Source organism: Mixophyes fleayi, chromosome 2, assembly GCF_038048845.1.
Source record: "Mixophyes fleayi isolate aMixFle1 chromosome 2, aMixFle1.hap1, whole genome shotgun sequence".
Lineage (NCBI taxonomy): Eukaryota > Metazoa > Chordata > Amphibia > Anura > Limnodynastidae > Mixophyes > Mixophyes fleayi.
Window position 1 is genome coordinate 151,078,807 of NC_134403.1, and position 26,950 is coordinate 151,105,756.

The 26,950-nt window shown below is 38.3% G+C and overlaps 2 protein-coding genes across 3 annotated transcripts in view; one reads left to right on the top strand and one right to left on the bottom strand.

The window, feature by feature from the left end:
• The window catches only part of LOC142141607 (parapinopsin-like), a 213,749-nt gene extending 193,054 nt beyond the window's left edge, over window positions 1-20,695 (top strand). The window contains exon 5 of the mRNA XM_075200254.1: window positions 19,514-20,695. Coding sequence (XP_075056355.1) covers window positions 19,514-19,747 — 234 coding nt within the window. The 3' untranslated portion in view covers window positions 19,748-20,695. The remainder of the gene's footprint in view (window positions 1-19,513) is intronic.
• Window positions 4,554-26,950, bottom strand: part of ST6GAL2 (ST6 beta-galactoside alpha-2,6-sialyltransferase 2) — a 262,639-nt gene continuing 240,242 nt past the window's right edge. The window contains exons 5-7 of one of the 2 annotated variants that reach the window (XM_075200246.1): window positions 25,022-25,123; window positions 22,993-23,167; window positions 4,554-6,965 (exon numbers count right to left, since the gene is read on the bottom strand). In XM_075200246.1, the coding sequence (XP_075056347.1) occupies window positions 6,703-6,965; window positions 22,993-23,167; window positions 25,022-25,123 (540 nt within the window). In that variant the 3' untranslated portion in view covers window positions 4,554-6,702. The remainder of the gene's footprint in view (window positions 6,966-22,992; window positions 23,168-25,021; window positions 25,124-26,950) is intronic. The other variant, XM_075200248.1, reaches the window with a different exon arrangement.

The following is a 26,950-nucleotide window of genomic DNA, read 5'->3' on the forward strand; positions in this document are numbered from 1 at the left end:
GTATATATATATATATATATATATATATATATATATATATAAAATGATTATATATACACTTCAGTGCTATTCAAGGTTCAGGTTATAGGAAAGGTATTATGCCTAGTATCATATTAAAACCCTATCCATCAGCAGCTGTCCGGTTCCATCGCCGAAGAGATCGCATATTGCATACTCTAGTTATTGATGTTAGGGAAAAAACCTTTGTATGATGCTGGCTATGAAATACTAATTTACTGAGATGTAACTGGAGCTTTGGCGGGAAGAAAGGAGCTCATCCCCTGGAGAGACGACCCCCACCTTTGGATTCCTTAGATTGAATCAGCCTATGACCTGTTTAGCCTGGACCCATCTGATGTCTGGACCTATAGAAGCAAGCTACGTCATCTCTATTGTTCACTGAAACACTGTACTGTATATATAATAGCTGCACCCCCACCAGCCTCAGACTTCACTGATCACAGTATTCAAGGGTGAATCACTGTCCAGGGGTGCCTGTGGTTAGCGCAGCGAGCGCATGCGATAGCAGCAGTATGTATGTATTTTTTGGTATTGGCTGTACTGTACTGTATCATAATATAATAATGTATTGAATTATTGACTATTTACATCTGCTAAAATAAATAACTTTGTGCGTTAGAAACACAATACAATCGCTTGGGCAATGCTTATTTAAAAACGATAGAATTACTTTAATACGGGCATCAATGAGCCTTGGGCGCCCATGACCCTGTCGCCTGTTCACCGGTTGTCCTTCCTTGGACCACTTTTGATAGTTACTACCCACTGCATACTGTGAACATCCCACAAAACCTGCTATTTTGGAGACGTTCTGATCCAGTCACCTAGCTATCACAATTTGACAAAATCGCTCAGGCCTTACACTTGCCAATTTTTCCTGCTTCCAACACATCAATTTCAAGAATTGACTATTCACATGCTGCCTAATATATCCCACCCTCGGCAGGTGCTATTTTAACAAGACAATGAATGTTATTCACTTGCCATTGGTTTTAATGTTGTGGCTGATCGGTGAACATTTACGTGTCTAGTGTTGTCCTGTGAAAAATTATATATATTCATACTGATGCTGCAAAATTAGTGGCGCTATATAAATAATATAAATACATTTGATGATATATATATATATATATATATATATATATATATATATATAAAATACACATTATATACGTAGACTTAATAAACTTTAATCATTTCTTACAATATAAAGTCCCACAACATTGTAGGCGTGGGAACACAAATGCTGTGCTAAGAATGAGGAACTGTTTTACTGTTTACCATTTATGGATATATATTTGAGAAATTAGTTTCTAGCTGGTTAAGTCTGCAAATTGACAGTTTAGAATTACTTTTCAGTGTGAACATTTCAGACATAATGTGCTTTTAGAAGTGAGAACTAAAGCATATTATGTAATATATTGGTTTATACCAATGCAACTTGTGGATACAGCACTACTTAACACATACTGTCAGTCCTGTTTGTTTTGGTATTTTTATGCTCTTGTACTCATTAATTTAGTATGCAGTCCCATGATTGTGTGTGTTCCATAACATAGAAGATTAGCTGATATAATGAAATTTGCATTAATATGACCACCCCCTACTGAATCCAATTATCAAGAATACCCAGCAGCTATTGTAGATGGTAAAAAAAAGTTCCAGTCTTGTACTTTAAATACCGTGGGAGACATTAATTTAATGAGTTTGGCGAGTATAGCCGGTAGGAAAACTAGATAATATCAAATATTCAATAATATGGAAAAAGGGACAATTAAGGGCAAAATAAACAAATGAAACAACTTAATTTATATAGGAATATTTTGGACTTTTATAATACATGAGAAAAGGAGCATTTGCCTAAGGTTCACTAGGATTAGCAGTATATCATCATGCTAAACTAAAGTCAAGTTAAATACCTGCATTATGAGAAAATAATATATAAATAATACATATTAAATAGCTGATGATTTTATCCTTAACAGTGTCTGTATAGCATGTTGGTCGTTTTATCATGTAGAAAAAGCTGACATTTGTAGAAAAAAAATGCTTAGGACAAAATCTCTATAATAGTGGTGGCTATAGCTATTTTTGTTAAGGGAGGCAGGAAATAAATAAACTTTAAGTCTTCTTTTTAACAAAATTGCATTTCTGTTTTATACTTCATATATGAAAATGTTCTTATTTGTGTTTTGAAGTTGTTAAAGCATACCTAATTCTATTTTTAGCCATAATCCTAGCTGGTAGTCACAATCTTAATTCTAACATTAGTCCGAAGTGTAAAAAAAGATATACTAAATCCTAACCAGTAACCAATCCAAAATATTCTTATCCATACAATTATATTAGTTAGATTTCCGTCATATTTCTATGATGGTTATTGTGTTGTCACTAAATGCCAAGATAGAAGTAATCTATCAAACATCACCATATGTACTAGTGGAAGTTTCCACACGTTTGATGTATCCAGGATGGAAGTTTACTAAACTGCACTACTATTTGGTGTTTTCAAATCACCACACATCACCAGTGGTTCTCATCCCCAAACCCCAGCTTTGAAAATGAGGGAGAAGATCCAAAACACTCTGGGCCTACAACTTACGATTTAATGGGCGGAATAGGGAGGGGACCGGGTGTATAAACGCAGTCAATGTACAGTAGGGGCGTGCCAAGCTCGCTCATATCCACCTTATTCAATATTTGGGCATCTCTAAGATTACGTGGTTTTCTATCCTATCCTTGACAGATCTGCTTCCAGCTGAATACTGACGTGCGCATGACCGATTTACATGCATTTGTAAAAAAAATGCAATTCAGGTTCGTTTTGTGTGCCTTAATGAATCAGGTCCTCTATGTTTAAATGGCAGTTCTTACTTGAAACATAAGGCAGTGCAAGGTGAACTAACCCTTTTTTGTTATTTTAGTAACAAATATTCTATCATATCAAAGTGTCAAGAGTAATAATAATATACAGTGTGTGTATATAAGCAGAATGTAATTTGTAGCAAATGTTGCGGATAGCGTAATCTTCCAGCATCAGTTTAACAGGTACCTCACTATTGTGCATTTGCATATCTCTAACTGTCCCAATTATTACTCCAAACAGGGTGGGGCATCATCAGAAAGTTGACGTGATTGGGCATATTTTGGGCAAATTGGTGGAGTGGTGATTAGCACTGCTGCCTCACAGCACTTGGTCATGTGATCGATTGCAACTAAGGCCCTATTTGTGTTGAGTGGTTGCACTCCAGTTTCCTCCCAATGTCCAAAATTATACTGGTAGGTTAATTGGCTTCTGACAAATTAGACCTTATGGTGGATGTTGAATCTAAGCTCCAATGGGACAGGGATTGATGTGCGTAATTACTTATTCTCTGTATATCGCTGCATAATGTGGTAGGCGCTATATAAATAAATTAAAAAATAATTAGGGACTGGGATTTTTTCCCAATTTTACAAGTTCTTTAAATACCGTTTTCAGAATAGATGACTGAATAAGTGTTTGCTAATCCTCCTACTTGCAATTTCATGGACAGGCAGGGGTTGATTGACCTGAAATAATATGGTCTGGTACTAACATCATCATCATCATTTATTTATATACATTATAACATTATAATGTATAATACATTATTACATTATAACATAATTTCCTATAAATTGTTGTAGCTCCACCCTCTTAATCTCCTCTTTTGTCTAATATCAAAGAGGTAAAATACCCATCTAAAATGAACAATGTCACTTTTTATTAGGGATGACATCCTTGAGCACCATTCATAGCAGTATTGAGTTGAGTACACATTAAAGTAATTTCATTCAATTATCATGCAGATCACACAATAAATGATTGTTTGCTCAGACATTGCATTAGAGCGTACTCTCCCACGATCATGTTTTATCGCACCAAAGCACATGGTATCGTTTGATTTGGTGTTCTAAACTTCCTAAAAAATCAACGATGAAACGATGTCAGGCAAATGTAGAAGTGTGTATGCACTCACAACCAGCAGTGTAGGCAGATCTCTATAGAGTGTGCAGTCACAATTTTTCAGCAGTTGGTTATGAGAGATGAAGAGCACAGATCTGAGGGTAAATTGTGTAGTTGTGTACACCAGAGCCGTAACTTAGAATTCTAGCGCCTGGGGCGAGAAAGACAAATGCCGCCCCCCTAGCCCTCGATTTTAACCAAATGAATCTAAAATATTCCTAAATTTCGCCCCCCTTCAGCGCTGCGCCCTGGGCGGACGCCCCTGTCGCACAGCCCTAGTTACAGCCCTGGTGTACACATACTTCTGCATGCTCATCATGACTTTCAGTCGTGGGTAAAATCATTCTATAATTCGAATTTGCAGTAATTTTCTTTAGTGTGCACCCAGCTTTATTCACTCTTTTAGCATTCACGCACAGTATGCAACAATATTACTACATTATATGAAAATACCCAAAAATAAAAAGACCAACACATAAATAGTACAAATAAAACCAAATAGTTTATTTACATGAAATAGTCTATACATTGTGCATACATAAAAATGTACAAAACCAAAATAGAAAAGTGTTAAAATGTGTACAAACATTGTTCAAAAATGATGCTTCTTGAAAACATTTTAAATTTTATCTGATGGACAGTAAGCCAGAAAGTAAAAAAAATCATTTACCAAAAGACCATCAAAGCTAGTAAAAAAATAGTCTGGCTCCTAATTGAAAACACTGAGAATACAAAAAGATTGGGTAAAATTTATGAGTGATCCTGCAACTCAGGCTGACAGAATAAAATATATTTCTTTTTTTGTGTATTTTGTAATAAACCATTACTTTGGATCAATAAAAGTACAGTAAAACATCAATTTCCAACTAGCCACTGGGAAGTATATGGCACTCTAACTGGAACGGGGTCATGAAATATCAAATAGATGTGGAACTACTGGCTTTATGGTGGAACCCAGCTTTATTGAAATATCACAAGGTCTCTTTTGGATGACATATTTATGGGATACAGTCTACAATTATGTATTTGTCACATATAGCCTTCCCATGAAACACATGACCGGCAATCCTAGGTCTGTTAGTGCCATTTTGTTCAACAATAGGTCTAACGCTCTGTCCAGGATTTATCAAGGGTAAGTGCAAGGAATCACACACTTCAGTGCTATATATTTAGTTATCCCATATCAGTACTTGATAGAAAACCCCCAGATTAAGCGCATCCCTATGACTGGCACTGAACATGACTATGTATATAACTATATACATTTTGAAAGTACACACTACCTAAAATTGGCCGTTGAGGCATCTGTAATACTTAGCAGTCTCTTCCAACACACCATTTCTTAGCACCAAATAAGTGCCACATATTATTTTAATATCTCATTGTAAAGCTGTGCATATGTGGCTACTTGAATCGAGTAGTAAATTATATAGTACTACTCCTTAACGCAACTCTAGATTTTAGCGTATATCACTGCCCTTCACCCCAATGCAAGTTCTATATAATTTGAGACATAAATACATTACAGCTGAGGCTGAGAAAAAAAACACTGTATATACAATAGTGTGGTCTCAAATGCCACAAATACATTTCATTCAAATGTTAAACACTACTTTAAACTCTGCTCATAAGTAGCACACTAAATTCTATCATGCGATATTTCAGAAGCGTCATGTCTACTTTTCAATATGCAAGCGGACTAATTTCACTGCAACTTAATTTTGTTGTGAGTGTGTAACTTCTTAACAAGTACGGAAGTGAAGTTTGGCTGCAGAATAAGACAGATTAAATAATACAGATGTCTACCAGTTACTGGATAGACTATAAAGAACATTTTTTTTATAGAATAACTTATTCCAATTAAGAATTTGCTAATTAGTCTTCGTGCAAAATAACAAAAAATTATAAACAGGAGCTGTTTATGAACACGTTTCATTAGTATTAAATTGGCAAAATGTATATTTATTAGTGGTATTTTCTATTTTGCCAGCACAAACTGCATTATGCAATCAAGAAAAACAAGACTCTTACATCGATCTACGAGGTCATATCTACAATTGTAAATAAATGTCTAACATTTCCTTCTATCTGGCTAACAGTTTTATTTCTGTAACATCTCTCAATGTTGTTAAAATGGAGTATAGAGGATATTATATTCTGTTTTGTAATTAGTATATGTGTAAATATACATGATTCAAAATATGCAGCTGTCCAATGCATCCTCCAAGTGACTCTCTTGAGTTACATAAAATATATCTACATCTAAGAATGCGACAAATGGGAATTTAATCAAACATTTTTCAGCTACAGACTATCAAAGTCACACATTATAGAAAATGTGTTGATGTATTTCCAAGTACACATGAAAACAGACAGCTTCTTACTAACATAGTAACATTATGGCACATTATGGATTGATAGGAGCGGCTCCTTCAAGTCCACATTATAATATTTGTTCCTAACTAGCACACAATTGTAACTTTCAGCATCCACAGCTAAGCTTGTCTTACTTTGGCAAAGCAGTAATAAATACTCAATGTCATAGACAGATATTTCTACGCCCACCAATCAGTTTAAGTTTAAAGACCAATGCCTTTCTATGGTCTACGTGATGTTTTCTTCAAGTATTGCTGTTGACATAACAACAGTAGCAAATTATTGCACATGATTTCCAAAGGAAATTTAATCCGTCCTTATGTAATACGATCATTTATGGGGCAGTGTAAAGAACTGAGTCCAGGTAGAGTCACTTTCCCTTTTCGGAGGAGATTATCTTCCGTCCCTTGGTTTATCCTTTGAATAAGCATTTTCTCATACAGTAGGGGATGGTACGCACCTAGTGTACATGCTGCATCATAATATTGCTCGTGGTAGTGGCACAGGTCTGTCTGTCTGTATGAAGGAATATACTCATATACATGGACTTCTCCACACAGGGACATCATAATGAGGATACCTAACAAATGTAAGCAAAGAAGAAAACTAATTGTTAATGCATGGATATTGCAACTCTTGTTTGTCATAAAAGTTACCTAGTTACAATAGTTTACACCCTGCATTCTAACATATCTTGTTTAATCAGCTAATACCAATGTTTGCTAAATAGCGTCTGCATCAAATAGGGTACAAAACCTTGATTTGATGAAGATAACACCTGTTATGTTGTCTTTGAAACGGTTGGAAATACTTATTTGCTTTCACTTTTGCCCGTCTACTTAATTACTGTCCCCTTCTTAGTGAGGTCACCTCTTTCTGCCAGCTCCACTGGTGAAAACCCTGGCCGTACACTGGAGTGAGTCTTTAGGAGGGAGTGAGGTGTGATCAACGGGGTTGGAGCTGAAGTATTTAATATGCAAAAAAAACACAGGTTTAAATAAAATTCAGTAAACTCATGATTGGTATTGTAGTGCCTGTATAAGAAGACAGTATCATGCGTTATATCCATTGACTCATCAGCAGAGTGTTCCAGGAAACTATTTTAAAATGTGGGCATAAAATGTACTGAATGCAGGGTATTCACATATCACAGCACACAGAACAAGAGTCACATCTGTCAATACACAGAGAATAACACTCATGCTATCCCAACAAGATGTAAGTTTCTTTCATTCTAAACTTTCCTTGACATGCAACAAAGTACCAGCCCTGGCCAGATCATACCACTGGTTGTTTCAATGCCATGGACATTAGCGGGGATGTAAATTGCATTATTGATGAGAACAAGAAGATTTTGAAAATGATTGTGAGCATTGAGCTTAATTAAGGTGTTATGTCTTATGTCTGCAGTGAAGCAAATATTAAAGCTTTTGCACAATGCCCATTTGCTGTATTTGGTGGCCCGTCCCCCATCTTAGTGATTTCCAATTCATTTTCTGCAGCCTCTGCCTATGCTAAAAGGTGATTATAAATGTTCACCTCAAAATGAACATGGCAAGATATCCTACCATTCATAAAACGTAATTACATCACACGTTCTAATATAGCTCACGTCCAAAAGAAAAATATATTTTTGTTTAATGATTGTAACATTTACTTTGTAAGAGAAGAATATAGGACCTGTGGTTCTCCAGCTGCTGTAGAACCTTAAGCAGTGGCTAGAAGGGCATGTTGGACATTCACACATTACCAAAACCTGCTGTAGGGACATCAGAACTTAAAGTATTAAAATAAAACCCATAAAATATATAGATAAGACATTTTATTATTTAATATGCAACCCATTTAACCTCTTCATGACCGTATGGTTTCCCACTCTACATGTAAGCTGCAATTAGAGTAGGGATGTGCACCGGCGACTTTTGAGGTCTCGTGTTTTGTGTTTTGGATCCGGATTTTCGTTATTTTTGAGGTTCGGATTTGTCTCGCAAAACACTTGACGAAAGGTCTCGGTTCGGATTTAAGGTATTGGATTCGGATTTTTTTTGAAAAAAACATAAAAAGTTTAAAAATCAAGTTTTTGGGCTTATTTTCACTCCTAGGCTATTATTAACCTCAATAACATTCAATAACAAGCATTTCCACTAATTTACAGTGTATTCTGAACACCTCACAATATAGTTATTAGTCCAAAACGTTGCAAAAAGGTATCTTTCTGGACTGCGTAGAGGAGTGGGTCACCACAATATATCTTAAAAACCCTGAACTTTTATGATTCGCACCAATAATTGTACCTGGACTGCGTAGAGGAGTGGGTCACCGCAACATCTTAAAAACCCTGAACTTTTATGATTCGCACCAATAATTGTACCTGGACTGCGTAGAGGAGTGGGTCACCACAATATCTTAAAAAAACCCTGAACTTTTATGATTCGCACCAATAATTGTACCTGGACTGCGTAGAGGAGTGGGTCACCACAATATCTTAAAAACCCTGAACTTTTATGATTCGCACCAATAATTGTACCTGGACTGCGTAGAGGAGTGGGTCACCACAATATATTAAAAACCCTGAACTTTTATGAATCGCACCAATAAATGTACCTGGACTGCGTAGAGGAGTGGGTCACCACAATATATATAATAAGAAAACCATCAACTTGTTTGATTCGCACCAATAAATGTACCTGGACTGCGTAGAGGAGTGGGTCACCACAATATATATAATAAGAAAACCATCAACTTGTTTGATTCGCACCAATAAATGTACCTGGACTGCGTAGAGGAGTGGGTCACCACAATATATTAAAAACCCTGAACTTTTATGAATCGCACCAATAAATGTACCTGGACTGCGTAGAGGAGTGGGTCACCACAATATATATAATAAGAAAACCATCAACTTGTTTGATTCGCACCAATAAATGTACCTGGACTGCGTAGAGGAGTGGGTCACCACAATATATATAATAAGAAAACCATCAACTTGTTTGATTCGCACCAATAAATGTACCTGGACTGCGTAGAGGAGTGGGTCACCACAAGATATATTAAAAACCCTGAACTTTTATGATTCGCACCAATAAATGTACCTGGACTGCGTAGAGGAGTGGGTCACCACAATATATTAAAAACCCTGAACTTTTATGAATCGCACCAATAAATGTACCTGGACTGCCTAGAGGAGTGGGCACTGGGCACCACAATAAAATATATAAAAAACCTTCAACAGGTCTGCATTACACTACACATACGGCTGCTCCTCCATCCTCTCCATCATATACATGTTGGAGTTTTAGCGTGTGACAACCTCTTGTTTTTGATAATGTCAGTGCATTTTGAATATTTTTCAATTTGCCCCACACCACTGAATGTACTTTATCTATGATACGCATCTATCTATCTTGACTGCGTCGTGTGGTGGCCCCGGTACACAATTTGGTACCGAGGCCACAATATAATTAAAAAACCCTCCACGTGTCAGAATTCCACCAAACAAGTATCTGGACTGCGTAGTGGGGTGGCCCCGGTACCCAATTTGATACCGGGGCCACAATAAAATAAATACACCCTCCACGTGTCAGAATTCCACCAAACAAGTATCTGGACTGCGTAGTGGGGTGGCCCCGGTACCCAATTTGATACCGGGGCCACAATAAAATAAATACACCCTCCACGTGTCAGAATTCCACCAAACAAGTATCTGGACTGCGTAGTGGGGTGGCCCCGGTACCCAATTTGATACCGGGGCCACAATAAAATAAATACACCCTCCACGTGTCAGAATTCCACCAAACAAGTATCTTGACTGCGTAGTGTGGTGGCCCCGGTACACAATTTGATACCGGGGCCACAATACCTCCTCCAAACATGCTCCAGACAATTCGTCATTGACAGACCCCAGACAGACAGGGTCGTAGTGTTATTGTTTGACTTTGTAAACCCAAAAAAATGTCCCTGTTGCACTTGCACATAGTCGTGCAATGAAGACTGACTTTTTCATTTAAAGGCACGATCTTTAAAGTGTCAGAAAGAGAGAGAAGACACAGGAGAGGAGAGTTGTAGCTGGGGACCTGGGGTGGAAGCTCCCAGGCTCCCCCAGCATTGCCTGGAAGTCTGAGCGTGGTGACTGAGCCAGGGCAAGGAATGTGTGCCCTGGATGAGGGGGAGAACTCCATGCCACTATAGTGAACCCAAGAGAGAGGGGGACACTGCACATGGAAGAGGCCCTGGAGTGAGGGCTGCTACAAGAGGCATGGTAGCTGTAGTGTCAGATCCTGAGGCTGAGAGTACACAGAGTGACGTGTCAGAGCACAGGAGACATTATCCCCGCAGAGGAGGGATGAGCTGCAGTTGAGAGGTCTGTTGTTGAAATAGGACATGCACACTTTAACAAACCAATCATTTCAGCGACAGGGCCTACCAAACAACTTTGACTGAAATGATTGGTTTGTTTGGGCCCCCACACCAAAAAAGCTATTCATCTCTCCCTGTACAGACTAAACAGGCTCTACTGAGGCAAGATGTCGTCCTCATCCTCAACCTCTGATTCCTCTCCCCCTACAGTGTGTACTTCCTCCTCATCACACATTATCAATTCGTCCCCGCTGGACTCCACAACCACAGGTCCCTCTGTAGTATCTGGAGGGCAGTGCTGTACTTCATTGAGGAATTGATTATTCATTTTTATAAACATCATTTTTTCAACGTTGTGAGGAAGCAACCTCCTTCGCCGCTCACTGACCAGGTTCCCCGCTGCACTAAAAACTCTTTCCGAGTACACACTGGAGGGGGGACAACTCAGGTAAAATAGAGCCAGTTTGTACAGGGGCTTCCAAACTGCCTTTTTTTCCTGCCAGTAACAATATGGACTGTCTGACATGTCTACTTGGATGGTGTCAGCAAAGTAATCATCCACAATTTTTTCTATTGTCACAGCATCCAATGCAGCGAGAGTAGACATGTCTGCAATGGTTGGCAGGTCCTTCAGTCCGGACCAGATGTTATCAGCATCCCCGCCAGTGCCTCTTTTGGGAAAACTGAGCTTTTTCCTCGCAGCCATAGATGTGGAAGAAAATGAGGGTGGAGCTGTTGGCATGTCACGGTCCTCTTCAGAGGACAATCTCCTGACCAGCAGGTCTTTGCACCGCTGTAGATTTGTGTCCGCCGGAAACAGAGACACAACATACGCTTTAAACCGAGGATCGAGCACGGTGGCCAGAATGTATTCCTCTGACTTTAAAAGAGTGACCACCCTCGGATCCTGGCAAAGCGTACGAAGGGCTACATCCACAAGAGCTACATGCTTGCTGTAATCGCAATGGCTTACCAGCTCCTCCCTCACTTTCTCCAGCTGCTTCTGCAACAGCCTGATCAGGGGAATGACCTGACTCAAGCTGGCAGTGTCGGAACTGACTTCTCGTGTGGCAAGTTCAAATGGCTGCAGAACCTTGCACAACACGGAAATCAGTCTCCACTGCGCTTGACTCAGGCGCATCCCCACTCCTTTGCCTATGTCGTAGGTGGCTGTGTAGGCCTGAATGGCCTTTTGCTGCTCCTCCATCCTCTGCAGCATATAGAGGGTGGAGTTCCAGCGCGTCACAACCTCTTGTTTGAGGTGATGGCAGGGCAGGTTCAAGCTTTTTTGATGTGCCTCTAGTCTGCGGTAGGCACTGGCTGAATGCCGAAAGTGTCCAGCAATTTTGCGGGCCACCGCAAGCATCTCCTGCACACCCCTGTCACTCTTGAGGTAATGCTGCACCACCAAATTAATGGTGTGGGCAAAACATGGGACGTGCTGGAAATTGCCCATATTTAATGCCCGCACAATGTTACTGGCATTGTCTGACACCACAAATCCCCATGAGAGTCTAAGTGGGGTAAGCCACTGGGAGATAATTTCCCTCATTTTCTCTAATATGTTGTCAGCGTTGTGCCTCTTATTAAAGCCTGTAATGCACAATGTTGCCTGCCTTTGCATGAGCAGCCATTTTGTAGATGCTGCTACTGATGCAGCTGTTGCTGTTGCTGCGGAAGGGGATGCATCTACCCAGTGGGCTGTCACAGTCATATAGTCCTTCGTTTGCCCAGAACCACTTGTCCACATGTCCGTGGTTAAGTGGACAGTGGGTACAACCGCATTTTTAAGAGCACTGAGGACACTTGATCGTACTTCTCTGTACATTTTTGGTATCGCCTGCCTAGTGAAGTGGAATCTCGAGGGGATTTGGTACCGGGGACACAATACCTCCATCAACCCTCTAAATCCCACTCCACTGATGGCGGACACCGGGCGCACGTCTAACACCAACATTGCAGTTACAGCCGCAGTTATACGCTTTGCAATAGGGTGACTACTATCGTATTTGGTGGTCATGGCAAACGACTGTTGGACGGTCAATTGTTTGGTGAAAGACTTAGCGGTCTTACGACTTCCCCTCTGGGAAGATGACCGACTAACAGCAGCAACAGCAGCAGTGGCAGTAGTAGGCGTACCGCTGCAGGATTCCTCGGATGAATCCCGTATTGAGGAGGACTCAGTCTGGCTGGTGACTTGGGCTGCAGGACTGAATCTGATGGAGATTGTGGAGGAAGTTGACGAGGAGGGTGTTGCTGGTGTGTATCCAACTGGACCACGGGATTTAGGTGTCCCTGTACCGATGAGGGTCCTAGCCCCAGTTCCTGAACTAACCACTGAACTATGAAGGTTATTCAGGTGACGTATAAGGGAGGATGTTCCTAGGTGGGCAAGATCCTTACCCCTGCTTATTTGAGCTTTACATAAGCTACATATTGCCATACATTGGTTGTCTGGATTTGGATAAAAATAACTCCAGACCGAAGAGGTGCATTTTTTGGTCTTCTGACCAGGCATGACGATGGGCTTTTTCATCCCATGGACATCAGCTGTTTCCCCCCCTGGTGCCTCATTTACAATAACCACATCACCATCCTCATCATCAAGTTCCTCCACAGCGCGAGCTACATCATCAATAGCCTCCTCCCGAGCCACCTCTTCCCGTACAGTGATGGGAAGGTCAGGCTTGACAACCACCAACACCCTTGGACTCGCCTTGGGGATTTGTGATAATTTCTCTTTAGAAGGCAGAGTTGTTTGCTGTTTTGTTGCTGACAGCATAACTCTCTTCAATTTTTTGTAGGGGGGGGGAGGAGGAGGAGGGCTAAGATCCGTGGGTGAAGCTGAACCACTAGTCATGAACACGGGCCAGGGCCTAAGCCGTTCCTTGCCACTCCGTGTCGTAAATGGCATATTGGCAACTTTACGTTTCTCCTCAGATGATTTTAAGTTTCTCTTTTTGCTACTTTTTCTTAACTTGGGCTTTTTGGATTTTACATGCCCGGTACTACGAGATTGGGCATCGGGCTTGGAAGACGACGTTGATGGCATTTCATCGTCTATGTCATGACTAGTGGCAGCAGCTTCAGCATTAGGAGGAAGTGGGTCTTGATCTTTCCCTACTTTATCCTCCAAATTTTTGGTCTCCATTATATGTAGCACAAGATACTGCAGAATGTGTGAACTTGGTAATATTGCAGTACCAATGGACTTATACTGCTGGATTGGTTTTGCAAATTTGGTTATAATTATTATATATTTTTTTTTTTTTTTTTTTTTTACTTTTTTTTTATTTTTAAAAAACTTGGGAATAGTGGGGAAATAACTATGCCCTTAGAAGCACAGAGCACAGGACACAGCACCACTGGACTGAACAGGACACGGCACAGGACACAGCAGCACTACGGAACTCAGCAGGACAGAGCACAGGACACAGCACCACTGGACTGATACTGCAGAATGTGTGAACTTGGTAATATTGCAGTACCAATGGACTTATAATGCTGGATTGGTTTTGCAAATTTGGTTATAATTATTATATATTTTTTTTTTTTTAAATTTTTTATTATTTTTTACTTTTTTTTTATTTTTTAAAAACTTGGGAATAATGGGGAAATAACTATGCCCTTAGAAGCACAGAGCACAGGACACAGCACCACTGGACTGAACAGGACACGGCACAGGACCCAGCAGCACTACGGAACTCAGCAGGACAGAGCACAGGACACAGCACCACTGGACTGATACTGCAGAATGTGTAAACTTTGTAATATTGCAGTACCACTGGACTTTTACTGCTGAATGTGTGAACTTGGTAATATTGCAGTACCAATGGGCTTATACTGCAGGATTGGTTGTGAAAATTTTGTGGTAATTAAAAAATATTAAAGTAGTTTTTGGTATTTTTTAAAAAAACTTTTTTTTATTTTTTTAAACACAGGGGAATATTGGGGAAATAACTATGCCCTTAGAAGCACAGAGCACAGGACACAGCACCACTGGACTGAACAGGACACAGCACAGGACCCAGCAGCACCACTGACCTCAGAAGGACAGAGCACAGCACACAGCACCACTGGACTGATACTGCAGAACACAGCACAGCACAGCACAGCACAGCACAGCACAGCACTAAACAGCACAGCACTAAACAGCACAGCACAGCACAGAACTAAACAGCACAGAACTAAACAGCACAGAACTAAACAGCACAGAGGACCACCTAACACACCCTCCCTCTACCCTGATCAATGCCCGAGTGAAGATGGCGGCGACTAGCGGGGAATTTATAGGATCCGAGTATCGCGAGATCCGACAACGGGATTATGAGTCAGAGCCTCAGTTTCACTTTTGAATTTGGCGCCAATACCCGGATCTGTCTCGGATCCGACTCGGATCCGCAACGTTCGGGTGGGCTCGGATTTCAGAAATCCGAGCGCGCTCATCCCTAAATTAGAGTATTAGATCTAATAGTGTTGCTGTCAAAAGAGATCCGATCTGGACCTCCCTTTCCATTCTATAGAACCCGCTCCCCTTACATCTTAAGGATCCTAGTGATGTCATAGTGATGTCACAAGGTTTATTACCACCCTCCCTGCAATGAATGCAAAAGTGCTCAGCCCTGTCTGCATTTGAAGCACAGTATTGGCATTGAGTGCTCTGTTCAAGCAATCGATTGAACAGGAATTGAAACAATTAGTTTTTGTCCAATCCCGGACCCTTGTACAGGTCCCATAATTACGCTGACTTAGAATCATTTGTCATCCGCACCAACATAGATACACTGTCACAAACTAGCTAATTTGTATATAAATTAAATATTCAATTTGTATCAGAAAATGTTGACATAACTCTTGACTTGCACCAAGAACTATAGTTAGTATGTGTGTATACTATAATGTAGAAATGATCATAAACAATGATGTCTCTAGTGCACAAATTGAATTAAAATCTTAAAACACAGATTCAGTGTTAATAGGCAAAAAAAAATCACCCTGCATGAATTGTTATTGTGCAATAGAGTACTACTTGTTTTAAATAGGAGAACTTGATAATTAGATGCATACATGTTCAATAGCTGCAAACCGTATCTATAATTTAAATGCAGCAAACAGTGGCTAATGTGTAAATCTCTCTCTATAATGAGCAACTAGAGAGCACTAAAGGTCATCAGAAACTTTCCATTTCATGAAAGGCACATTATTAGCATGTTCCATTCAGGAAGCAATTTGAATGCAGAGAGATAATAAAACATATTGAAGTACAAGGGCAACTGGAGGAAATCGTGGTGTTAAGTTCAGGAAAAGCAGACATGCTGAAATTAAGACAGGAATATCTGTCGTGTATGAATTCCATCTGAAATTGTCATGCTTCGGTATGCAAGAGTTGGGAGGTCATCCTAATCTTGCTTCCTGAATCAGTGATAGACAGCATACTAGATTTTCAGAGCCACAGATATATCCCTCTTGGTCATTTAAGGGTGGAGAGGTGGGAGGAGTGGGGCACATTACATTTTAGAGAAGCTCTGGGGAATTTCACTGCTCTCACTCCTGCTGTGATCGTAGTTTATTCATACTTGCCAACTCTCCCAGAATGTCCGGGAGACTCCCGAAATTTGGTTAGGTCTCCCGGGCTCCCGTGAGAGCAGGCAAATTTCCCGCATACGGCATCTTGCTCCTCAAAATGATGCGATTCGCGGTGTATTGCGTCATTTTGGCCCCGCGACAAAAACAACATTTTGTTGCGGGGGGCGGACCCAAAATAACACAAATTACCGCGCCCTGCCCTTCCCACCCTCCAACCACTTTATCCTGGGATCTCCCGGAATTAACTTACAAAAGGTTGGTAAGTATGAGTTTATTATGACATAACATAATCAAAGCAACATGTTCACACAACATAAACAACAGGGTAATGCATGATTGACTTTAAATAATGGTTAGTGAGTGAAAAGACACTATTACCCCATTATGGGTTATATGCTTCATTCTGGTGGGATTGCAGTAAGGTTTGGAAATTGTGTTCCAAATAATGTATTTGATCTTGGGAGTAAATATTTGAAGGAACCTTCATTTCAATGGGGTGAGTTTTTCCACTTTGAAATCTAGAGTTGACAAGTACTAGAAGGGCTGAACTCTCTGGATGTAACTGGGGAACCAGGGTTCCCACCTTGTTTTTGTTTTCTCTTTTCTTTTAGTCTCCCCTTTTCTGTTTGTCATCACTTTCAGCATATTTAATGGAAGATCTTGTACTTCTCTGAGTTTCTGGGATAGTTTATATTTTGACAATGTGTGACTATGGGGCATATTCAATTGGCCGCACTATTGCAGAAAGTAACAAGGCCTGCGCACTATTACCATTACTACGGTAATAGTGCACACAATTATGGTTACTATGGTAATAGAGCGCACAATTACCGTTACTACGGTAATCTTTAACGCTGGTTTCAGCTCGCGGCCAGGGAGCCGCGAGCAGAAATCGGGGTTAAAATTACCGTATTAATGGTAATATAATTAAAGCCGCATTGAGCAGGGCTGAATTGAATATGTGTACTATGTGTGTTTTCTAAAATGTATGTTTGGTTGTAACAAAAAGACCCCACAATCCTATTATGGAACATGCTGTGTGATGTTAATTAAGAGGATTGCAGGTGAGCTTCTTGAGGGCTTTATGTGACAAAACACCGTTCAAGCCTTTCACATCTATTACATCATACATCAAACATATAGCTTAATTGTGCGGCACTAATACCAGATAGCACATGCTGATGGACCACGTATTTAAGAGGATGCACCAAATAGTGTCGCAATACCCCCCCCCCCCTAAAACTACATGCAGTTTAATGATGGAAAGAAAGGGTTAGACGTGAACGGCGTGATCTACTAGTCAACTAACAGGAACTTGATTGCAAAGGACGCAACTTGTACTTGCACAAGTGCTGGAGGACTATTCCATGGATCTACCCATTGAGCTTCCTTATTTTACCTTTCAGTCTTTCATTCTTCAATTTCAAAGTGTATTCTATTTGATATATTTGAATATTTTATTTATAATCTATCATGTCACATATGTCCCTTCTATCCTCTAAGCTGTACATGTTTAGCTATTTAAAGCTTTGCTGATTAGTTTTGTTATGAGTTACCAGTGATTTATAAAGTAACAATATAATCTCCCTCTTCTTGCCACTAATACCTCTTCCTATATAAGACATTATTCTACTGGTTTTCCCACTGCATGACTACACTGGTTGTTTATCTTCATATCATCTACAACTATAATACCAAGTTCCCTTTCCTCTGTTGTTGTTGACAGTGCATCACCATTTATTTTTTCAGATTTAAGTGTATGCATAATTAATTTAACATTTTAGTGTATGAAATTAAGTTCATTCCTTTATTTTCTCTAAATCACTACATATTTGTTAAAACTAATTGTACCACCTGCAAAAAAGCATACCTTCCTTTGAAGACCGCAAATTATTACATTAAATAAAACAAGACCCAATACTGATTGCTGATCACTTTGGGCCTGATTCATTAAGGGAAGTTAAGTAGAAAAAATTGAGTAAGTAGTCTCCTGGACAAAACCATGTTGCAATGCAAGGGGTGCAAATTAGTTTTCTATTTTGCACACAAGTTAAATATTGCCTGTTTTTCATGTAGCACACAAATATCAACTTCAGTGTACAAATAAGCTATCAAGTATTTGTGTGCTACATGAAAAAACAGCCAGTATTTAACTTATGTGCAAAATAGAAAACTAATTTGCACCCCTTGCATTGTAACATGGATTTGTCCAGGAGACTACTTACTCAATTTTTTCTACTTAACTTCCCTTAATGAATCAGGCCCTTTGTCTCCTGTCCTTTAGCCAAACCTGTATCCATTCCACTATCTAAATCAAATCCAAGGATTTTCAGTTACTGAATTTATTGTGCGATACTGTATCAAATTAATTGCTATCATCTAAATAAACTATATCCACGGATCAAATTAGAGAAAACATACTTTTCTGTACAAATTGCTATTTTCAGCCTCTGGGCCTCCCTGCAGCATGTATCATAGTGCTGGAATCAACCTGCCAGGTGGACATAGCTGTATAGTAGCAATCCAATATGTCATTTGCAGAACCCACAGCATGTTTTGTCAGTGGGGCGAGATATCCACTGATCCACCCTCATCTATCACTTTAGAATGGAGTCTATATAGATTCAGATAAGGAAAGCTTAGGAACCACATAACTTTAAATACAGGTTTAACCAATAGGAAATGACATTATTCAGAAGAATTCTTACACCATAAGAGAAAATAACATTTGAAAAACAAATAAGTCAGATACCATAACCTTTATGCATTAAGAGCTTTGTAATTCATTTAATAAATCATATATAGTGGTAAATCATATGTACAAGTTGGTCAGACTATAAGTTATTGTACTTGGATTGCCATACTTGCCTTATAGGCTTACAAATATGAAAGATGGTGTGGACAAATTTGAACATCCCCTACAGCATAGCCATATCTCAAATATATTTAGTTATAAAAAGTGTCATATTTATATTGTGAAACAGGTGCTAGTAAAAGTAGAATATGTATTTGGTAACACATGGGCGATGTCATTTCAAAAAACGTATGCATATCTGTAATGCTAACAATGGCTTTAAGCATAAATATCATGCAAAAGAGTAGAATGTAAATGTAATCAGACATGTTTTTTTTCCTATTACCAGAATTCAGAAACTCTAACACTAGTTTTCTTGTTCTCTTTCACAGTTCTACAAATGCTTTCTTTTACTCTTCCACTGTCATCCTTCTCCGATTGATGGGAAATCCCTATGCCAGTCAAATCTAACTGTTGTTCAGCTGAACCAAAAACTCAACAGCTCTATGAAAGCCCCAAAACTTACACAGATTCCGGGAAATGCAGAGAAGGTTTCGTGTATACAGAGTCAGGACAAGGAAACATCTGACCCGACTCCACAATCAAAAGAAATTTCTGTTTTGTGACTACTGATTTATCTCTTAGTTCAGCAATTGGATAACTTTATTTTACCTGAACTGAGGAAATGAAGACCATGGGGTAAATGTATCAAGCTGCGAGTTTCCGGCGGGTTTGAAAAGTGGAGATGTTGCCTTTAGCAACCAATCAGATTCTGGTTAGCATGTATTTAGTACATTCTACAAAATGATAGCTAGAATCTGATTGGTTGCTATAGGCAACATCTCCACTTTTCAAACACGCTGTAAACTTGCAGCTTGATACATTTACCCCCATGTGTTATTTGGAATAACATATCTGGCAAGTCCTTCATTGTGTACTTGAATATTTATGTGGTTTATACTGTACAAGTAAGTGATATATGTATGAAGTATAGATGTTTATGCACTGATACACACAGAACACTACTCAAACAGACACATTGTTTGCGCGAATAAGTCTCTTTGTTTAGTATTCCGGTTTTTGTAGTACATCGGTGCAAAAGCTATGCACAACCATTTGCAAGATTGCAATCCTTCATGGCAATCTGCCTGCAAAAGTAAAAGTCACTTTTGAACACAAGAGACCGGTGTCTTTTTTATGTATCACATTTGTATACGTTAATGTTTGAGTTACATTGGTTTTGCACGCATACAAATATGCTTCATATCAAATGTGTCTGGATCGTACAAAAGGCTTCCCAGTGAAAAGAATTGCCACTGGATATATTAAAATCTAGATGCTTTGTGGTATTGTGCACTTAGCAAATGTGTGTTTAACAAGATTAAGTAGACTTTTTGTAGGGGATTAAACATTGTTTATTTGATATATGATATTACACATTATGTACATTTTAGGAAGAGTAAAGCTTATATGGTAGAAAATTAGCAATTATAGTGCATGCTTGGGAGTTGGGATTGGAGAAAGAATTAGTCTAGTAATTTTTACCTTATTGGCTGATCTAATAATGAGAAAAGTGACACAAATACACAAATACAAATACAAATGTAGTATGTTATGGAGAAAAGGGTACCACTTCAATTGCTGCCTCTGTCACACCTCTATCTGTGCCTACTGATAATGATTTATTTTTGCATTCAATTTTATGTACCTTAATATGGATGTGAGTTTTGTGTTAAAAATAACTTCCGTGAAAAATAAGACAATTTTCATATTCTAAATGTAAATAATAATAAAAAAAACATCATGGTCAGTTTTCTGTTGAACCATATCTTTTTGCGAGATCTAAAAAGAATATGAATAAACATGGGTGTAACTGTATAACAGTGAGTGTGTAAATGTACAGTTGTGAGACAAGGTTTGCGAACCAGTTAGAATTATTTGTATATCTGCATTAACTTGATTTTAATCTAAGTAATGATAAATTAAGAGAAGTACACTGTACATATTTTTATTGAAAAAAATAGATCCAATATTCCTTTATTTGTTGTAAAACAGTATGTGAACATACTGCATATACTTGGTAATTGATGGCATGTCCTTAAACAGCAGTTACTTGACTAGCTCAGAGGTACATGTCCAGTACCAGTAGGGACCAAGATCTAGAAGCAGCACTACCTGCAGATATGGAGCTCTAGAGGTAACCAGACATTATCTGCAGATACGGAGCACTAGAGGTAACCAAACATTATCTGCAGATACAGAGCACAAGAGGTAACCAAACATTGCCTGCAGAAACGGAGCACTAGACATAACCAGACATTATCTGCAGGTATGGAGCACTAGAGGTAACCACACATTACCTGCAGAGATGGATCACTACAGGTAACCACATACTGAAAATATTACTTTCCATTCTAAGATGTCTACCAACAACTAGAGATGTGCAACATTTTGAAATTGTTCCGCACAATCTTACATGTCTTACATTTGGCTACAAAATTTTGCATATTTTGCTGGTGGAATTTGGCCGTAATTGTTCCAAATCTTACACCAGTAAGAACCACACAACAAAATGAACTGCCATCATGCCAGATTTAAATTTACAAGTACAGTGTTTAGCTTTGCAGTTTCCTGAAGTAAAATGGGGAACTGTATATTGTATTGCCAGAACAATGCACGTCAGTGAAATTGCCTGTTCCACCGCTTAACTTGATTTGCATGATATTTTGCTGCAATGTCACTCATCTGTACCAATAACCTTGACAATCCTAGGGAGCCCCACCAAAACTGCTGCTGAAAAATGAAGGACAATAAGAGTTTTTTAAAAGTGTGGAAGGGCGGGGCTGTTATTTCTGTAAACAGGTGATCCTCTCTGAATACACCTTAATTTTTATAACTACAGTTAGTGTTACCAGCAGTCATCTTACATATTTCAGTATCAGCATCCCACAATGCTCACCTTAATTTTTATAACTACAGTTAGTGTTACCAGCAGTCATCTTACATATTTCAGTATCAGCGTCCCACAATGCTCTGTGTTCTTAATAAAACAGACCAACAACATTACCAACAGTCAGGGTCACCATGAGGGAGAGGGGGATACGTATAGAAGGGGCCCAGATGGATGGTGCCGGGGTCCCAGGCACTAGTTGTGACCATCACTTTGTACAGTGGTTCTTTTTTATGTGTAAGCGTCTATTATATTGCTGTTTCTTTTGTCAGTGAATGTCAGTGTGTAAGCAACACTGAAGTTACCTGAATTAACTGCAAATTCTAATAGAAACAGTAGCAAAATAAATGTGTGAAATGAGTTTCAATATAAAAAAACTTTATACACTCAACTTGCTGTATAACAGATTGACAATATTAGAGGGATCCTACTAACTCATGTGGTGTAGTTAGTAGAATTGTAAAAGGCAACATAATGATCAGAGTACATTAGGAAAGTAAAAAAACAGTTTGTGCTTTTTATTGCCTTTTTCAACTACGATTATGTTTACTAACACAAGAGTGCTTTGCTTTTTGTCCTTCCCAGCATCATTGCAGCTATGACTCATAATTTTTCTATAAGCCAAGTGTGTTAACACAACACTAATCTATATTCTCCTGTGGAAATAACTGCATTTCTAATACACCCTTGGGCACAGTAACCTTGCTTAATGTTAATGGATGCCCATACCGAGCTGAATTCTTCCCACTTATACCATAGTTCAGCACTTGCTTGTGGTAAAAAGCTTTCATTGTGCATGGTATAATTATTTTTCAATTAAGAGGGGCCATTAAGCATTGTAGTTGAGGTTACAGCTAAAAGATACATTGTGTCATTATTCAAGCACGTCCTGTAATTAATAAATATGCTAATCACACCTACCAATGAAACCTGACGATGGGGGGTTCGGCTGTATCTTCTCATCACTATTCTCTTGAATTATTTTCCAAAGTTCCCATGTGAACTTTGGGTGAAGAATGTAAAATGGTTGCTCTGGATTTTTCTTACGATGCTCCTCATATGGTGGGAAAAGATTATAGTCTGGTTTGTGGTACCACTATATAAAACATAGACAGAAAAAAAAATAGGTAAGATGTAAAAATCCCATACATACTTCAAAGACAATATTCTGGATGCTGGCTGAACCTAGAACTCTGCTAGGGATGTCATATATTGTTCTGAAAACAGAATAATATAGTGAAAATTAGGTGATGTGGTGGAAATAACATATGAGCAATTCTATGCTCTTTTGTGGCCCTGTTGAATGATTTTGGATTCAGTAGTGCATCATTTTAAATAATTTTGTTACGGTGGAAAGTGGTTAGCACTTCTGCCTCACAGCACTGGGATCATGAGTTCAATTCCTGACCATGGCCTTATCTGTGAGGAGTTTGTATGTTCTCCCCGCATTTGGGTAAGTTTCCTCCGGGTGCTCCGGTTTCCTCCCACACTCCAAAAACATACTGGTAGGTTAATTGGCTGCTAAAATTTTTACCCTAGTCTGTGTGTATATTAGGGAATTTAGACTGTAAGCCCCAATGGGGCAGGGACTGATGTGAGTGAGTTCTCTGTACAGCGCTGCAGAATTAGTGGCGCTATATAAATAAATGATGATGATGATGATGATGATATAACCTCAAAAAGCATTATGAAAACCAGCCCATTTAGATAAAAAAAACAGGCCGATTGCTTAAATGAGTAGAAAATATTTTTTTTTGCTTTTCTATCATTTTCCTAAAACACATATGGCTGGAATTTCCAAAGAGCCTATTAACAATGATTTTTTTTTCTTTCAATAATGCTAAATTCAAGAAGAAATACTGAAATTTTTAATATTATGTCAGCTTTAAGAACTGGAGTAAAACGTGGGTATGATCAACTAACACCAAAATATTAAGCGTTTTTAAGAAGAAGGTTTGTAAATGAAAATGTAAACATTGAAAAAACATTACTGAATGAAATATGCAGTGTTTAATGTTAATTTTCCATTGTATTCATTATACACAAGTAAAGATTTTCTCCAGAACATGAATAGTTAAAAATTACATAAAATAATTGAGTGTTTTAATTGTTAATTGAGGTAGTTATTGTAATTTCAGATATTATAGCTATTCTAATTACCAACTCTTAGAGAGGTAAATATTCTTTCTTGTGCTTTTTTGCTATATGTGTGTTCAGGGCTTTTTTGTCATAGAAAGCTCTCCATGGGTTTTCAAAGTTTAACTAACTTTTTAACATTTGTTTTTTCTCTCCGGTGCTGCTACAGTGCACTGTACATGGGAACTGTTTTATCATAGCTGGTGAGCATGACTGCAAATGTACTGGTAGAACCTTTTGGTGTTTGTAAGGTCTCAGCAGTGTTGGATAGTGATGTTAGTTCACACATTGTTAAACTTAACCAAGTTTTTCGTTTATTTAAGAACAGGACCAACAACAGCAGTGATGCAAGTATACACAGGGTTTATGGCTGCAGCAGTTGTAACAGTTATAGAATGCAGTTAGGGTCATAGGCTCATACAGCAGCAGGATGCTGATGTCAACACCTCCCCCTGCACCAGTTGGCACTAGAGGACCAACAGGGGTAGTGGAGGGGCAGCACACTCTCCAGCAAATGCACTTTTCCTCTAAACCAGTCCCATTAGACATATAAGCCTTTTACTTTTTTAATTTTGACTGTGAGATCAGGACTGGTGCTGAGATCAGGGATGTCATTTTTGCTTTTTTTCCCCCGAGTGTTTCATGAACCTTGAGCCAAAGTTTAATTGAATCGCTGGGCAAACACAACCTCTGCAGTTTCATATAACTGTTCTGGCAAGTTCCTGCGATAAAAATACTGCAGTGTGGCTGAGGTTTTCCTTTCCCTTTAAAAGTAAGTTTTCCACATTACCTTTGATTAAGAAACTGATCTTACCATGTGCAGATCAGCATAATAAGGAGAAGGATCCCATGCCACTAAAGTGACATCTTTGTACAGTGAGCTATCTGTAAAATGATGGTTCGGGTTGGTAAGAATCTGCAATTAAAAAAAAATTAAAACTGTTTAATGGTGTTAAATACAGCAGCAACGTAATGGTTTAAAAAAAATACAGTTCTATTAAATTAATGAAAAATATGAAAAATTAGTGGAGTCCTGTTCTAATTATTCTTTTTCTAGTTAATGTCAACTTACATTAAATCATGTTTAATTCCCATCTAGGTGTGAAAGGAAACAATCCTGATTACACTCTCATCAGCCATGGGTGTCATAAATCCGCAATTCCCTTTTTACTTGCACATTTGGCTGTGGAAATGCCTTTTTCATAAATAATATATTTATCACTCTAGAGTTTAACATAATTGAAATTTCCTTTCTGTTTGGGATTATAACAATTCCCAGATTATAATTAATTCAAATTTATGTTAAGGGGTTTAGGTAAATTATCATGTATTCTTATTTGCTGTGCAGCATGCAAGGATATGTAGAAGGAGAACAGATAGAAAATAAAGCTAGCCATTTTGTGCGTTCCAAAAGCCAGATGCAGGGAGCTGTGTATCATAGTACAGTTTATATAAACTGCGGGAGTAACAAAGAGTTGTTCTGTGTTAACTAATGACAAAAAAAGGAAAATTTAATTAATGAGATATTTTAATAGCAAATTGAACAGGCTTCAAGGAAAGGATTTTGAAACTAATTAAGTCTCTGACTCCAAAGCTTGCAGTCAAACTCCGTCCAGCTAGCCACAACTTGTTATCCCTTTGATTAAATGTTGCTCTATATTGAGGAGTAGTTGAAAAGTCCTTGCTGTCGACATGGACAAAAGTAAATATATGGTAAACAAAATGGACATTTTTTGTAATCGAAATTCTATTTTTTTTTAGTCAATAAAGTCATGATTTCTGTTTGGGGCAAGCTCAAATTTGAAGTTATAATATAGAGACTATTAAGGTCCTCAACAAGATAAAGAGCCACAAAAAAATAAAATCAACTATATTTTGCCTCCTATACCTCCCAAAAGATCACACAGCTAAAGTCAGACACCTTAATAATTGCTTAAACTGACAAAGTTTAATTGGATAACAGACATTACAATGCAACTTAGGAGACATTGGGATTTTGGTATACAGGTTAACTTTAAACATAGAATATTATGTACAGACACAAACTCCGCAATGCAGTAACACTCACAATAAGATACAGTTGATGATTTTGCATCAAAGAGTCAGACAGACATTTTGGTAGAGCCAATGGAGTAATTTATCCTTTCAGATCTCTACATCAACCCTAAAGGTATAGCAAAGAAGCAAAGCAGAGAAGGGAATTTCACTGATAAAAGAAAAAGAAAAAGAACACACACACTACATATATATGTATATATATATATATATATATATATATATATATATATATTTCTTTACATATATAGAATCTATCTATATATATATATATATATATATATATATATATATATATATATATATATATATATGTTCTATATAAAATAAATATATATATATATATATATATATATATATATATATACGGAATTGAAGACATGACCCCAGTGCTATGCCATCTATGTATGTCGCCAAACTGAACAATAATCCTGATGCTTGTGTGTTCAGTTTAAGGCTTAATTCCTTCTAATTTTTCACCAATGTAGTACACATAATTACATAAATAGACCACTGGGGGTCACTGTACTTTCAAGATAAAAGAGAACTGGTCTTTCTGTCTGCTTTTAGCAAGCGACGGTATCAGGGGATTTTCTTTAGTAAATATTTTACATCCACAAAAACACAAGCACAAATCTTGAAAAATCTTAGTGCCAGAAGCAAAACTGAAAAGTACAGTATTAGAGAC